General features: G+C 41.5%; 1 protein-coding gene across 18 annotated transcripts in view; it reads left to right on the top strand.

Moving 5' to 3' along the window:
- The window catches only part of HMBOX1 (homeobox containing 1), a 123,194-nt gene that overhangs the window by 31,522 nt on the left and 75,451 nt on the right, over window positions 1-16,221 (top strand). For all 18 annotated transcript variants that reach the window (XM_037390821.1, XM_037390826.1, XM_037390820.1 and 15 more), the window contains one exon: window positions 15,515-15,598. In XM_037390821.1, coding sequence (XP_037246718.1) covers window positions 15,576-15,598 — 23 coding nt within the window. In that variant the 5' untranslated portion in view covers window positions 15,515-15,575. Of the gene's footprint in view, window positions 1-15,514; window positions 15,599-16,221 lie in introns of those variants that run through there.

Raw genomic sequence — 16,221 nt, forward strand, 5'->3', positions numbered from 1 at the left:
AAACTACCCCTTCATATAAGTCAGTATGTTGGATAATATTCTTAGAACTAACTAAAAAGGGAAAAAAAATTAAACCTACAGTCTCCTGTGCTTGGCAGCGGAATTGTTAGTCAGCAAGAATGTGCAGAACTTTGTGAAAAATTGTTTTTTAGATAATTGCCTGTTGCAGACTGTCTAGAGGAACTCACATTTTATTTTTGGCATACTGCATTAAACAGTAGCTTTTACATTTTAGGACTGATGTGTTGATTTATATATCCTCCAGTCCTCTGGTGGACAGCCAATTTCCAAACTTGGATACTTCTGTTTAGTAACTAGAGTCAAAATTTTCACTTCTCAGATGGGAAGAGAAACTTTCCAAGATACTACCTGTCCGGCTTAAAGGAAGATGGTAAGATGAAGAGTGTGATAGGTCTAAAAGCATGCATAGGAAAGGCTTTATGCTTATTCCTATCTGGATTTTGGTGTGTAGACCTTTGAATGGGTTGAATATCCCTCAGAGCAACATACATGCATTTAAAGAAGACCAGGAAGCTTACACAAAAGTTCAGAATCAAATTGCAAGTAATGTGTGAATTAAAGAATTACATTTTTTTTTTCTTTAATTCCCCTTAAAATTGGAAGCTTGTGGCGTAGGCAAAAGGGCTGAAATAAACCAGCAGCTTATTGCTGGTACTGCCAGTTGTTAGTGTCACTGGTACGCAGCAGATATTGCACAGATCTTTCTGAATTATAATTGTTAGAAACTTATTAATGGTTGGTCTTGCATCAAGATATACAGGGAAAGTACAGTTCCCACCTTTGGTACAACCATGCCTCTTGAAGCATGTTTTGGGAGGATGCTACTGGTTTAACTGTGGTATGACAGCAGCTGGCTGCAGAGGGGATAGAAGCATGCATCCACACCGCAAAAAATCTTACAATTTTTTTTTTTAATTGACAACCATTGTAAATTTAATATCTGAACTACACACGTGTAAAACTGCCAGGGTCCTGGGTTTCTCTCCAACAGCTGCTTCTCCTTTTTTTTTTTTTTTTTTTTTTTTTGAGTGGTGGGACTGAATGTAATAAGTTTATTGGACTCTGTATCGTTTATTTGGGTTTAAAATAAAATGTGTGTGTGTATATAATTACATAAATATAAAAAACCCTCTGGAAGTCAGAATGGTGAATTACAAAGAATCTTCCCTGATCTTTGAAATACAGGGTGTAGCATGGAGACAGTAACAGAAAGACACGTCTAGAAATGATGAAAGTCAGGGCTGGAATAATTCTTCAGATGGTTTCTGTTCATTGTGTTATCACTGTACAACAGAGTGGTCTGCAGCTTTGAAGGCAAGTCAACCTTGCTCTGAGACGATCTCTTTTGAACTGCTGTTTGAGCTGGTAGGGACCTGACCCATTTGGACAGGAGCAAGTAGGTACCTTAAGACTGCTTGACTGCATGAAAGGGTAGAGGGCTCAGCTCAGGAAAACAGCTCCAGGAAAATGCTTGTGCAAAGGGGTTTTTAGAAAATAAGCTGCATTGTGACTAGGAAGCTTTTTGGTTAGGGGGAAGCTTGTGGGTTTTTCAGAGCTTTCTGTAGATTGTCAGTCTGGCAGATAATACAGGTTGAGGAAAAAAGGGTTCATACAAACCCTGGGTGTGGCACTGGTTAATTTTGGGAGCAAGGGGAAATAGCTCAGCAGCCCATAGATGTTACAGAACAGCTCAACGCTTTGAAAAATATGGAATGTCTGAATACAAGGAATAAATTAATGTCTTTTTAGCTGTCGTTTCAGCCAGCCACTTTCCTGCTGCTTCCCCTAGCACCAGACTGGACCCTGTGTTAAAGCTAAGCACAAATGTTGTTTGGTTCAAAACCAGCTGTAGTAGATAATGTATTTTCTGCTTGTTTCTGGAAGTAGAAAAACTCCATGATCAATCTAAATTGGTGGCAACTCTGCCTGTCTTCAGTATGGATGATTAGTACAAGTCCTTTCCATCCCTTTGCCTTCTGTGTCTCTCACAGTTAGCAAGTTTCCTGCAGAAATTGCGGGCATTCAATTGGAGTACAGTTGAAAAAAGAAAGTTTTCAGAGAAGTTAGCAAGTGAAAATGGAGTATGTAATGGTAGCCATAACTGTAGCCTTTGCTGCCAATGACAGCTATAATTATATATGGGGCACATACATTCTAGCAGATGCTTCCCATTCAAACCACACTGGTTTCAGAGTAGACCAAATTTAGGATCTAAGCATGGTGACCATAGCACTCTTTAATTCCATATTCTGCCATTTACTGTCTTTCTCAGATGCTTGGTGAGACTTTTTCCTAGTTGTTCTATGGAACAGCTTTGATTTTTCTCACTTTGTGGTTATTTTAAGCTTCAGAAAACAATAAGAATGTACTTTTCTTCCCCCCCCCCCCCCCCCCCCCCCCCTTCCTCTGTGCTTTTATGAAAGCAGAATCTGTGTAGATAAAGCACAGTTGATCTGTTCGGGATTACTGTTTCTCAGTTATTCTTTTGCTCTTGCATATCATGCCTTTATGTAGAAGAATATTTAAAGGTGCCGTGTAGAACAGTGAGATGAAAGATTCTTTGTGCATTGAAGAATTCTAGTGTCACAGGAGTCCACCTGTTCTCCGGTAACTTTTTTTTTTTAACTGAAGTTTATTTAAAGTGATTTTTAGTGCTCATAAAAGCTGCTGGGTTTTGACAGCCTTAGAAATTGAAAGGCTGTCCCCACAGGTGGTGGTAGCAGCACTATGGCCTAGTATTCAGGGCACAGGAGTTGGAATCAGAAGATCCACGTTCTATTCTCATCTTTATCACAGGTGACCTTGAGCCAAGTAGCATGTTGCTGAGGCTCAGTTTTCTGTGGAGAATTTTACCCCAGTTCATGAGGATGTTGTAAAGATTTTGTACTCTTTCGGGAAAGAAAATACAAGGATTAAAAACTTCTTGCATCGTAATCAAGCAACAGACCCCATCTCCAGCCTACCAGCGATGAGAATAATTGGCAGTTTTCAGGAAAAGGTACTGCCAACAACCCACTGAAAGTCTCAGAAAAAGTGGAAGTACTTTTTGTCTGTGTAAAATTTTCTAAGAGGAGCTAACCAAACTAGTTTCATGCAAGTCCAAAAAGACGGCTTCTGTTGGTGTGCCCTACATGAAATCCTGGTAATTTTTGTGGAGCGTTGAAGCCGGATCACTCTAGAGTTCCATCTGATGTAGGATTGTGCGTCAAGTAGTGGTCAGCCCTGGACAGTTAATGCACCTATCCAGCTTGCAAAGCTATTCCTCTGATTTAAGTACAGGAGGAGTTTTCTTCTTGACCCTTTCAGGCTATCAGCTTAATTCCCAGAAGCTTGAGATTTAATTACCCATATCATTACCACAACATGCATAGCTGCAGATTTTATAAATGACCATAAAACTATTGAATCTTCTTTAAAATGAATTCAGATTCCCAGCCAGAAGGTCCTTTCACACATCAGCTCTAGTACAAGTGAATCCCACAGGTTGGTGCAGTATCTCTCCTGTCCTTTTGTCAAATGCTGAGCCTGACTTGTCCCATATTTCTGCACCTGACTTCATGCTGCTTTACCAACGACTAGTAATATTCTTCTGCAGTTCTGTCACCAAATTCAGGTATTCTTGCCTCTAAAATGGTAGCTGAGCTGGATTTATCCTTCTTGGAGCCCATTTTTGTGCATTTAGTAGCAGACTGACCTTTACATCTCCCTTGTTTCAGACTCCTTCTGCTCACTGTGGCTTTTGTTCCTACCCCTAAAATGTTCTTTAATCCATTTCAATTCCTTTTCCCTGCACAATGCTTTATGACTTTGTAAATCAGTCTGAGTGGTACAAAATCAAATGCTTTCCTGAGATCCTGATAACTTATGTCCACTGTTTCACTCTTGTCTAACCTAACGATTTGGTCGTATAATAAAAAGGATTTCAGCAGATTTGTAAGGCATGACCTTCCTTTTATGAATCTGTACTGGATGTCCTCTACTAAATTATGCATTTCCAAATGTTCTGCAATTTTGGCTTTTATCAACACTTACAATAAGTTCCTACAGCTGAATCTGGATTTCCTATTCTAGGAGAATTCAGCAGAACTTTGTCACAGCCCAACAAAATTCATCAGTTTTTCAGAATTCTCCATAATAAAGCTTCTCTATTTTTTACTTCTTGTTCTCATCTTACTGGATTCATGACATAAGAATTCGTATTCTGCTTTATAGCTCTGAGAGTACTGTGTGTTCAGGGAATAACTGGCTCACCGTTTGCAGTTCAGCAGGTTTGTCACAAGTGGAATGAGTTGCTGAGTCTCAGCCCAGTCACAGGTGAGATGACACAGGCCAGTAGCTCAGCATCTCAATTTGGTTCCAAGCTTCCCAAATAATTTCATTTGAGACTGGAGGTCAGTTCACCTCTCTGTGCATCTGTTAATTTTTCTGGCCTGCATGCTAAAGACTTATTTTACATAGCAGACTTGCTTTTTGCTTTTGTCTGAATATATAAGTGTGAGGAGGGAAGGGAAACTCCAAAACCTTCAGGTGTTCTTGCTAAAAGCCCTTATGCTTGTGCTTATACCTACTTTGAACATATAGCTTGCCACTTGGGCTATGCTTCCAAATACGGATTTCTCTTGGAGGTATATTCTGACCCACCTACTTTGCACTGCAGATATATTTAGCAAAGTTTTGTCGTAACAGTCCTACAGTGCTGTCCCAAAGCTGTCATCTGCTCTTCTGCCTACCTCCTTCCCTGTCACCTTCCATGCGTCAAAAGCCACCTGCCAGAGTTCTGCATCTGTGGTCAGGGCTTTCTGCCACTGACACCGCTCTTCTTAAGCGGTGGGCAGAGCACAGAGGCTGAACAGCCCTGTCCTTCTTGTGTGCTGCTCGGTTGGCAATGCAGCTTGCCTAAACTTGGGCTAATTCCTCCGTGTCTGCAGCAAAGATCACGAGTTCTGGGAGAAGCCCCCCAAGTTACGAGACGAACAGAATTGGAGGCTTCCATAATCAAAGCCTCAAAGTAGGGGTATGTGTGTTTTGGGTTTTTTTTAAGCAAAACACACAAATGGGTATGTACCCCTTGCCTCCAAGGCTGGCTCATGCAAAGCAAAGTTCCTGCAGTTGGGTCATAATGCTGGAGCAGAGCATTTGGGGATGGGGTATGTCTTCAGACCACAGGGAATGTCCCTTTTTTAGCCTGGACCCAGGTTAGAGGGTAATTATCTCTAGAATACTGGTTGGGTATGTGTCTGCGCCATATCTGCTGGTTATTGCAGGAGGAAATTGCCAAGTTATAGAGATAGTAAAGTTGCGACAAAATTATAGAAGACACTATGTTTAGTGGACTGGCTTTTAGAAAGCCAGATTCTGCTTCCCTCCTCCAGTCTTCCTGTTAGATGTCATCCAAGATGGATTCCAAATGACAAAAAAAAAAAAAAAAAAAATTAGAGTGAGCAAACCTGCACCAAGTGAATCATTCCTACTAAATTTAAACCACTTACTATGAGGAGGGCTAAAAGAAAACTTGGATTACCGGTTTAGCAAGCATGAGCACGTATTTCAGCATGTATTGCTGTATTTGTAATTGCCAAATTACCGATTTCTTGGAACTCTACTATTAACATTGTTAAGCAGTATTCCAGACAGTCACTCCTATAAATCCCTGTTAATATGTTAAGCGGGAGAAGGCCTTTGCAAGAATATCTAGTTGGCAGGTGATCTCCGTTCGGGTGTGCTGTCTAGGGTAAAGGGACAGATAGGGGAAGTAACGGTGCTTGCTTTTAGGATGTGCTGCTTCAGTATCCAGTTGATGGTTGCTTGAATGTTACTGCTGCTTCTAATAGGTGCTTAGGAATATTTTATTTTTCTATTTATTTATTTGGACAGAAGCGTAAAAGAGTGTATGAGGTTTCTGTACAGGGTATACTTCTAGCAGTAAGACCTATAGTTTACTGATCTCTTACTCTGTGCTTCATATTCTTACTCTTACTTCATATGCTATTCAGGCAACAAACAAATGTCCTTTTCATGGACAGATACTGCTCTTTTTCAAGGGTGCTATCCAATAATGAAGTGCCTCAAACCCTTAAATTATGAAAGCACATTGCTCCCTCCCCCTTTTTTTTTAAATTTATTTTCATAACACCACTGCAACCAGAACACTTTCATCACTGCCAGTCTGCTGACTGAAGTCATCTTTGTCCCTTCTAAACTAGTCAGTGGGTAGAAATAAGATATGTAGAGTCTTGAGAATAGAATTGCCAGAGTACAGCTTTACCTTGGACAAAAAAGCTTGTCCTCCTTCCGTTGCATCTGCTGAACCATGTACCTCTGCAGGGGTGAAGGAGCCCCACAGGCTTTCTGGCAAAGCATGTGAAAAAGAAAACTTGGACTGGACTGGACTATTTGCTTGATGTGGGTAATACCTTTAGAGGTGGACCTGATGAAAGCCTGGGTCATCGGAGAGGAAGAAGAGGGGAAAGCAGAAAAGGAGGGTAGAGCCATAGATCAATATTTTAATCACGACCAGTTGACAAGGGCATGAAGAGGGACAAGGAGACTTGTTTGATCTGCTGCTCTAGTGAGGACACATCTGCCAGATCCCAACCCAGTTCCAGCACCGCTGGCAAACATGCGGATTCTCTGATAACTAATCACATTCTGAAGTGAACAACAGATGGGTGCCCTGGGTGCCCTATGACTGATCATCAAACCTACCTTCAATTGTAAGGCAAAGGGCAGACATTAGCCAGGCTGCCATGCTCACGGTCTCCTTTTATGGTACAATTTAATGCAGTCTTGTTTGAGGATGGAAAAGGGTTGCACACTTATTTTATTACAAGTAACTGAGAGCTCACAGAGCATTTCAGAACACCATTTAATGTTCTGTATAGTTCCTAACAAGTTTACTGTTTGTACAGCGTGTTAGGAGATTACTGTTTGGGAAAAAGGGATGACGATCTTAAATCCAAAACCCGTTTTGAAAAAGATAATACTTAAATTTTATGCTGTGCATTTGCTATTGTCAAGTGATACCACATTCTTCTTAATACTTTTTTGTGCCATACAGCAATGCAAAAATAAAGAGTCGTAGGGTATTACTTATTTCTCTTCTGTGCTTGTTCCTGGTACTAGTGATGGCAGATAAATACACTTCTGATTTATTTTCTTAGGCTAGCAACTGGACATAGGTTCTTCAGCTTGCTTCAGCTAAATATGCATGCATCTTGCATTGGGCATCTTCGTATTCACATGAGATCATGTAGTAGCATTTTCTGTGCCTGCCAAGGGTTTGTGGTACCCCTGTCTCACAATTACTCTCCCTCTGTCAAGTGACCTGATGCCAAGTACAGTTTCTGGAATTCTGCTAAAGAAGGTTTGGTGGCATCTGCTAAGGTGTGTAGGTGTCCCCTGAAGAGTCATAGATGAAGTCTCTGCCAGTCCGGTTAGGTGAATGCTCTGTTTTCTTGAGGCTGTTGTACGTTTTGCAGTGCCTCCAGTACTTGTGCTTTTGAACTTGCCTGTCACCAGCTATGACCTACACAGCAACTGAACATTAGTCTTCCTAGTGGACATTTCTGTATTCTTGGAGCAAGCAGGCTGCAGGTCTGAGTGGAATTGACAGCCAAAGGGGAAGGTCCATCTTTAAAACTATAGTTAACTTTAAGTCCAACTTGTAAACCTGTACAGCTGCAAGATCAAAAGCCAAGCTCTGTAAGCACTGATTCTGGTAGCCTTGGTTAGTTGTTCTCTGGACACTGGGAAAACTAGTATGTTTTCTTACCTTTGCATATCCTGTTACTAGCAGCCTTAGATTAGTTTATAAAAGTTTTATGTCCTGGATGGCTGTTTGGAAGGCACTGCTGACCATCTTGGACCTGCAGGATGCTGTGCATGTGCTGCTGTTGCTGGTTTTCCTTCAGTTGGGTATCTCTTGTCATGTGTTGTATGCAGGGCAACTCTGTCAGGTTGTTCTCCAATGTAAATGAGCTTACCACTGAGGCCTGGAAGCCATGATAGCAATAGCTTCTTTCTCGTTCCTAGTGTGCACTGTTGGGCATAGCGTGCTTGGTCTGCATCCTGTCACATCCAAATTGCAGTCGAACAGGGTAGGTAGTCCAGAGGAGGCCATGAAGATGATCAGAGGGCTGGAGCACCTCTCCTGTGAGGACAGGCTGAGAGAGCTGGGGTTGTTCAGCCTGGAGAAGAGGAGGCTGCGGGGAGACCTTAGAGCACCTGCCAGTGCCTAAAGGGGCCGGCAAGAAAGCTGGGGAGGGGCTTTGGGCAAGGGCAGGTGGCGATGGGACACGGGGGAATGGCTTTACATGAGAGTGGGGAGATGGAGATGAGAGATGAGGAAGAAATTCTTCCCTGTGAGGGCGGCGAGGCGCTGGCCCAGGCTGCCCAGAGCAGCTGTGGGTGCCCCATCCCTGGCAGTGCTCAAGGCCAGGCTGGACGGGGCTGGGGGCAGGGGTCCCTGCCTGTGGCAGGGGGTTGGGACTGGGTGGTCTTTAAGGTCTCTTCCCACCCAAACCATTCTCTGATTCTATGAAGTAATTCCTCTGTGCCAAAAGCAATACTTGGTGCTAGCTAGACTAGTGCAACCTTTGGGCACTTCAGGAGGTCGAGTTCTTCCACAGCATACTGCATGGTAATTAATTTCAGCAGTTCCAGTTGGTGAGAAATTTAACTGCAGCATTATTACGGTTGTAACCACACAGGTATGGATTGCACCTGAGCCTGCCTGAATAGACACAGTAAGCAGAGATGCTCACATCTAACAGTATTCTGCAGTGGAGGTATACTCACAGTATGCAGACATTATGATTGGCAATACAGAAACTCATTTCAGTTGGCATATCCGGTGCAACTGTGTCACTGAATTCCTAGCAGAAAACTGTCAAGGTAATTAATGTTAATTGGGATCTTTTTTGAATGAGCCTTCTATTTATTGTATGTTTGGCCCAGGCTTGGACTCAAGGACTTGGCAATCTCCCATCTGCAGTTTTGTCCAGATGAACGCATATGCCTTATGGTGTACATACCCACAGAGTTCAAGGTATAATCCCTACTGTTGGCATGTCAGTGCTTTGAATCTTCATTCTACTTTAGGCTATGTCTTGCCCATTGTAGCTCTGTAGGAGTTAGCTGGCAGTGGACTACTCCTTCAGCTCTCTTCTCTTGTCTGTTGTCGTCTAACATGCAGTTCCTAATTTTGTGATAGCTTCTGCTCTGTTGCAATGCAGTGTCAAACATTTTGAACAGAACCACTCAACTGAAAGTCACCATCTCCTTAAATTCTCTCTCACCTGTGAACAACCATCTCACTTCATCCATTTCAGTGCTCAAACTGATGTAATTGGATTAAGATAACCTATTTGATCATTAAGGAAGTAGTCTTCGTAGCAGCCGTTAGCTATCACTATTAGCCTTGAGTTCATGTGCCTTACTGTCAGTCTTCTGCTGTCAAGATTCACTTGTAATTTTAGCTAGAAAAGCTAATTCAGGGCTGGCCTTTGGTTCCAGGCAAGTTTTTAGACATGATTGGAGGGGACAACATACTGAAATTCAGGAGATACAATAGCATAGGTGCTTGGTACGTTAAGACCGGAAGCTCATTTGGAAGCAATAATGAAAATATAACCCCAGGGCTCTTGGCTGAAATGTGTCTGCAGATGTATCTTGATGACAGCATTTCATTTTCCAGCTGCCATTAAGGGCAAAGCAATACTAAGTTATGTCCTTTTACCGAGACTGTATTGCCTTTTATGTATTTCTGGGATTTCTAGGGTGACTTGGGTTCCTTTCCAGTGAAATACAGATGAACTTTTCTGCTTTTCTGGAAGCCTTGGATGATTTTGGGAAGCTTCATGTTTTTGTGACCTCAAGCTTTCTGTGGAGAGGGCCCATTGCTAGTCTGCTTCAATATACGGCCTGGCCTCTGGCTTGTACTCCAGGCAATTCCACTAAATTTGGGTAAGGAGGTTTATTTTGCTTGGGGTTGGAGAGAGAAGAGTGAAACAGTTTTAACTGCAGTCCTTGGCTGCTTGTTCAGTGGAGACCTATTGCAGGGCATGTTGTGGAAGCAATGATGTGCTTGCTCTTTTAAGTTTACCAATTCCAGCTTTATCCTAAAATTGAGGTATATGCTTCCTGAAGGGGGGGGAAGGCTTCTGTTGATGGTTTCTCTTCAGTTAAAAGTTCTGAGGAAGAGGATCCCATCAAAAACTTATGCTGTAAGCTTGACAAGATGCTACTGTATTACCTCACCACAATCCCAAAATGTGGCTTTCTCCTTGGTTGTACTGAAAATGGTGTAGTAAACCAATGCGGTCAGAGTAAGACTGAACACAACATTGGTTGGAGGTAACTTCTGATCAGTTTCTTAAGAATATTTGTGTTTGCAAAAACTATGCTCTTTTGCTCCCTTTGATGCGCTAGTGCAGGTTGCCCAGAGAAGTGGTGGAGTTTAAAGCCTTGGAGATACTCCAAAGCCATCTTGGCATGGTCCTGGGCAGCTGGTGCTGGGTGGCCCTGCTTGAGCAGGGGGGCTGAACAGGAGGACCTCCAGAGGTCCCTTCCAACCTCAACTGTTCCATGATTCTGTGATTAGAAGGTTACACCTGTCCCTGAAGATAAGACCTCTGCCATAGGAATCCATGCCTTGTTACTTTGCAACTCAGCCAACGTGGTCCTTGCAAACGCCAGTTCATGGTAATGCAGGAGCTTCAGCAAACGCAGTGACTGTGTTGCTTGTTAGACAGTGAGTCTTGACGACAGATTGTTGCACACCTTCTTGAGGGGTCTGCATGAGGCTGTGCTCAAGGTATAGATCAATGCACTGACTTAAAGTAGTGATATTTAAATAACTTGGAGCCTGGAGACTTAATGAAACAAGTCTTCTCTTTGCTTTGCAGTACAGTGACTGCATGAAACTGGATGCTGCACGTCACTAAGCCAGCGTGTGCTCAGGAGGTGGCAGTTCTTAGAGAAGGTTCTTAATCTTGCTTTCCAGGGCACAAGTGTAACACATCCTCAAGTCATATGGCAGTGTATTTTTTTATTTTTTTTTTTTTTTTTTCTAATAGGCCTATTTTGGGAAAATGGGCTAGGGAGTCCTAGATTAGCTTTAGTATTTTGGACACTAGTCCTACTTTTGTGCATGTACCCAGATGAATTTAAGTTTTGATACAAATGCAGTACCTGGAGTTTTAAAAGCACTGGGTAAACAATAGCCCATCTTAGCATCTCCAAAGAATTAAGGCTCCAGGCTGGCAAAGGAAGGCATAACAGGAGCTACTGGCTGGAGTCTGAAGCCAGACACATTCAAAGTAGAAATGAAATACAAATTTGTAATGAAGAGAGTGATTAACCACTGGAATGAACTAGAATGGATGGGTCCTTGGTCTCTTGCTGTTTTGAGGCAAGATGTCTTCCACACATCAGTTAAGTCATGTTGTTTGTTGTACTTCATGCTGGCCTCGGTGTAGAGAAGGTGAAACTGATGAAATGTGACAGTCCATGTTTATAGAAATGTGGGTATGCACACATGCGCACACACATGCACAGAGTCCAGCCAGAAGACCTGACAATTCCTGCGGACCTTAAGCTGTTCATTAAATAAAAGACCTAAATTTCAACATTTTTTTGTTACTTCTAGGGGCATATTGGTTTGTAATTTCGCATGGGATTGGGAATCTGCCTTTGGGAATTCAGCAGTGGTAGAACTTAATTCTCAGGGCTGAATTTCTTCACCATGCAATGCATGAGATTTATCAGGAAGCTGAAACTTCTGCATTTCAATAGCCCGTACTGTAATAGTCCTATTGTAGTAGTGGGGCCTATGTCCTCAGGCAGATACCATGTTCAGCACTGATACTACCCTGCATGGCTTTAAGCCAAGAACTGAGCCCCTCTGATCATGTTTTGCTTTTGACAAAATGGTGATTTTCTCTTCCCCAAGGACAAAAGCTTTTAATTTATTATTTGTAAAGCCCTTTTTAAGAATTTACTAAGGAAGGTATTAGTGAAATAGAAAGTGATGGCATTATTTTTTTATTATCTGACTCGCTCAGAAATTAAAAGGGGAAACTAATTTCTCTTCCAAATAAGTGATATCAGCCTCATCTTTACTAAGTGACTTCCTCCTTGCTTCTGCAAGGCATTGTGGATCAGAGCAAACCATACTTCAAAACATTTAATTGCATACAGTGAGAAATGAAGAAAACTGAAGTGGATCCCAAGAAAGTATTTAAAATCTAGACTAAAATGAGAATGATTTCATGTCAAGTGAGACAAATGCAGAGTTGATACTCCAGTGCTTCACACTTCCACTTGTCCTTGGCACTGAGAAAATGAGATTTTTAATATCTGAAAAACAGATTGCCATGAAGACTCATCCATTGTAAATTTAAGCTGCCTTTATAGCAACTTAAGCTGGGGACAAGATTGTTCATTACATCTGATCCTACAACTGTGGCCATGGTTTCCATATTAACATTGAATGTTTTTTATTGTCTGTACCAGAAATAGGAAGGGGAGCTGGTAGTGTTTTCTGTGTGTTAGCAGATAATTTATTTAATGAATAATACGAAAAGGGCAAAGGTTTGTGAGTTCTTACGTGCATATCAACTATAGATAGTGGTGACACCTGCCTTTGATGCGGTGATCAAATCTGGTTTGGTGCTTCCTTTTATGCTTAAAGGGAGACTGAGGGAAAGAGGGATATTGATTCATGATTTCAGAAATCATGATTTGTTTGTGAATGAAGCTATGTTGGTTTGGGTTTAATATTTTTTTAAATAAAATTATAGGTGAGGGGTTGGTGTTTTCCCATCTGATAGGCCCTTAAATTACAAAACCATTTAAGCAATCTTTACATGTGTAGGGGGGCAGGGAAGGTATTTCTGTGCCACTGAACTTTAGACCAATGTTGAGTCAAAGACTATTTGTAACCCTTTTCAATAGCAGCCATTCTGTTCTGGCATCAGATGTAGGAAGCGCTAGCTTCCTCTCTTTCTGTGTAACTGCATTTACTTTCACAAGTCCAGCTACCAAGGCAGACCTGAGGATTCCCTGACCTGCCTTACTGCTTGGCTCCGTCTGTGGCAGTTTGCGATTGCGTTCAGACTGTGATGCTGCCACCTCAACATTTAACATAGCAAAAATAGAGATATTCTCTTGTTTTCTCATGAACTCTTTCCTGTTTATTTCTGCCAAAATGCTATTGTCCTCTGTCTGCACTCACAGATCTGAAGTCTCTTGGATAAGTTCCTTCTTCCTCCTCTGTTCACATCCAGATTTGGTCTAGATCCTTAATAGCTCTTCATTTATAACATCTGAGGGCTGTACCATATTTTTTTCTCTTCCATTAGTATCACTGATATCATTGTCCTGCCTTTGTCATCTCACACTTGAGTTACTGCAGCCTTTTCTTTGGCTCTCTATCTCATCTCCTTGTGTTCCAGTTTTAATGCCACGTTTCATGATGACAGAAGGTGATCTTCTCTTTCCTTTGTGGGTTTTGTTCTTTGCTTCTTCCACACTCCTCACCCTGGATGCAGATATTTCTCTGGAATCCAGTTCTCCATCATTAGCCTCTCTGACCTTCAGAAAGTTTGTATATATTTAAGTCCAATTTTTTTCCCCTTTGGAAAACAAAACAGCTCTCAGTATTAAACTCAAAATTTGGCAATAAGTCAACAGAATGATCTCATGGTTTTTGTGATTGCTTCAGGGAGTATGTTTTAAATGCAGTTTAACAGAGAAGTGTTTTTGGTGTAGAACCATCTTTAAAAGGTTTGGGGTGGCTGACTGTGAGGGACCTGTGTGTTGGTTTTTTCCATCCATCAGTACTTCAGTGTCACAGTTTCTCTCCCAGGCCACAGTACCTGAACTGTGACAGTCTGCTGGGACCACTCATCTTGTCTATGACCTTGCTCTTGGCGACCTCCTTTCCTGGAGAGGAAGAAGGCAACTCGAGACCTAGATATGGGCCAAATAAATTGTTTTGGAAATGGCAGCAGCCAGCTGTCAACCATTGCCCCCACTAAACACTCAGCACTTTCCTTTGCTACATCTGGGTAGGAGCAGTCATGTGGGGACAGGCTTAAACCTCGTGGGAAGGCTTTGGGAAAAACTCATTCAGCCCAGCCTTTTTCCCTGAGAGTTCCTCAGGTTTTTTTATAAAGGAAAGAAAGAAAAAAGCCACATAAACAATGGCATAGTCTGTGTGTGGACTCCGTCTGAAATACATGTAGTTTTTCCCCAAAATCTCCAGCAGGTGTATCGTGCCATTGTGTCTGTACCACTCCTAACTACTGAGAAGGAGCCAAGATGCGTCTGTCCACAAGGCTTGGCTGTTAATATTACAGACATCTCTTTATGGAGCAGAGTAAATTATCTCATGCAAATCCCTGTGCTACTCTACCCACTTGTTTTATATTCCAGCTCCCATATGCCCACAGCCTGAAGTGCAAATATTCTTTCTAGTTCTTTCTGCATCTGCCTGGGTATAATATCCCGCCTTTCTCTTTCCTGTTAGTTAATAGTTTGACTTTTCAAGCACTTTCAGTCCATGTTAGTTTGTGGAGAAAGACATCAGCAGTGATAGCTAAAGAAAATTCTATTAGGTCATTCCTTTTCAGAACATTGTACCTGTCTTCTAAGCTCTTCGCGGATGTTAGCCAAATAATCCTTTTAATAGCTTTTGTGAGTTAAAAGGGTAGGTAACTGTCATAAGGCTAAATGATTGCATAGATTAATTTACTTGTGGCCAAAAGAAATCAATTGTGATTTAAATTTTTGTCTCTGGACTGATTACACTACCAGACATCAACTTTCTCCTTAGGAATCTACAATGTGCGTTGAAGTACATGTCTTTGATTATATGTGGGTCTGGATTGCTTACAGGTTATCCAGAGTAAGATGGTTGGACATTTCCAGTTTTTAACCTGTGTGTGTACACAAGCTGAGAATACTCAGCTGCTTGGCCTCTGTTACATCTGTGAAGTATCCATTAATAACTTGAGTCGTTATAATTTCGTAAGGTGTTTGGGTGTAAAAGAATGTTTGCCAGACATTAAGTCTGTGGGTCCATTGCAAACTATGTCAAAGCTCTCACTGAAGGCCAAGGGAAGAAAGAGGGTGAGGCTTTAATGAGCCATTTAAAAATAAGAATAAATTGAAAGATGATGTAAGAAAATTCAGTGGTTCCAGGGAACATTTTTCTTAACCATGGCTATATTTAGTGATTGGTATACATTCTACTGCCTTTTAGCAGAGGGATGGATTGGGTGATTGAGAAGGATTCTGAAGGCACCTGTCTTTGGGTTTTGTTGGTTTTTTAATGACAAGTGATTTGGTGCTACTGCCTGCTGAAACTGCTGTGAAATTGCCCTCTGTAAGCTTGTTGTATAATTGTAAGTCGGGTAACAAGGAAGTCAGATTGTGTTTGTCTTTCGCAGAAATCTTTAACATTCTTTTATCTTTCCATTGTGTCTTACAGAATGGTGAATAACACTGAAGACCCTCAAGAGGCTTTATAACGTCCCATCCCCATGTAAAGTATGCTCAGAACTTTTCCAGTAGTGTAAGTATGAGCTAAAAAACCCCACAAAAACTAATGAGTTATTTAGTAGGTTTTCTTCTATTAATTTGGCTAAAAAGAGCAGAGAAATCGTTACAATGAGTATCAGCAGTTGGCTAAATTGGAGAGTTTCACTGGTTTGGTGAATTGCTAGGCAATTAAACCAGGGAACAGTAGCATGTAATTTCTCACTTGATCTGGCTGATACGTTTTTTCTACCTTTACTTCTACTGAAAGAGAAGGAAAATCATGCAGTTCTTAGAAACTTAGACTTGAGCAAAGAAAAGGTAGCATTAAAAGAGAGATCTCCATACATCTACTGAACATACTAGAGGGGTACCAGAGCTGTGCAAGAAAATTTAGCACTGCTGCAGACTTGGTGAAAGGGGATGAGTATACCATTAATATAGTTTTCTATATCAAAGGCAGAAAACCTAGGGCACCTAACATTAACATTAGAGTTAGATGTGTAGGTCCAAGCCACCACTGCTGTATCTTGAATCCAGTACTAACTGAAGTTGTCTAAACCTCATCCTTGAATTTGAGCCTATCACTTTCTTCTTTTAAATGGCTTCTGTCATGGATCTTCAATGTAATTGATATCCATGCTGTTTCTTCAAGTAATA

This window comes from Falco rusticolus, chromosome 6 (genome assembly GCF_015220075.1).
Source record: "Falco rusticolus isolate bFalRus1 chromosome 6, bFalRus1.pri, whole genome shotgun sequence".
Taxonomy (NCBI): Eukaryota; Metazoa; Chordata; class Aves; order Falconiformes; family Falconidae; genus Falco; species Falco rusticolus.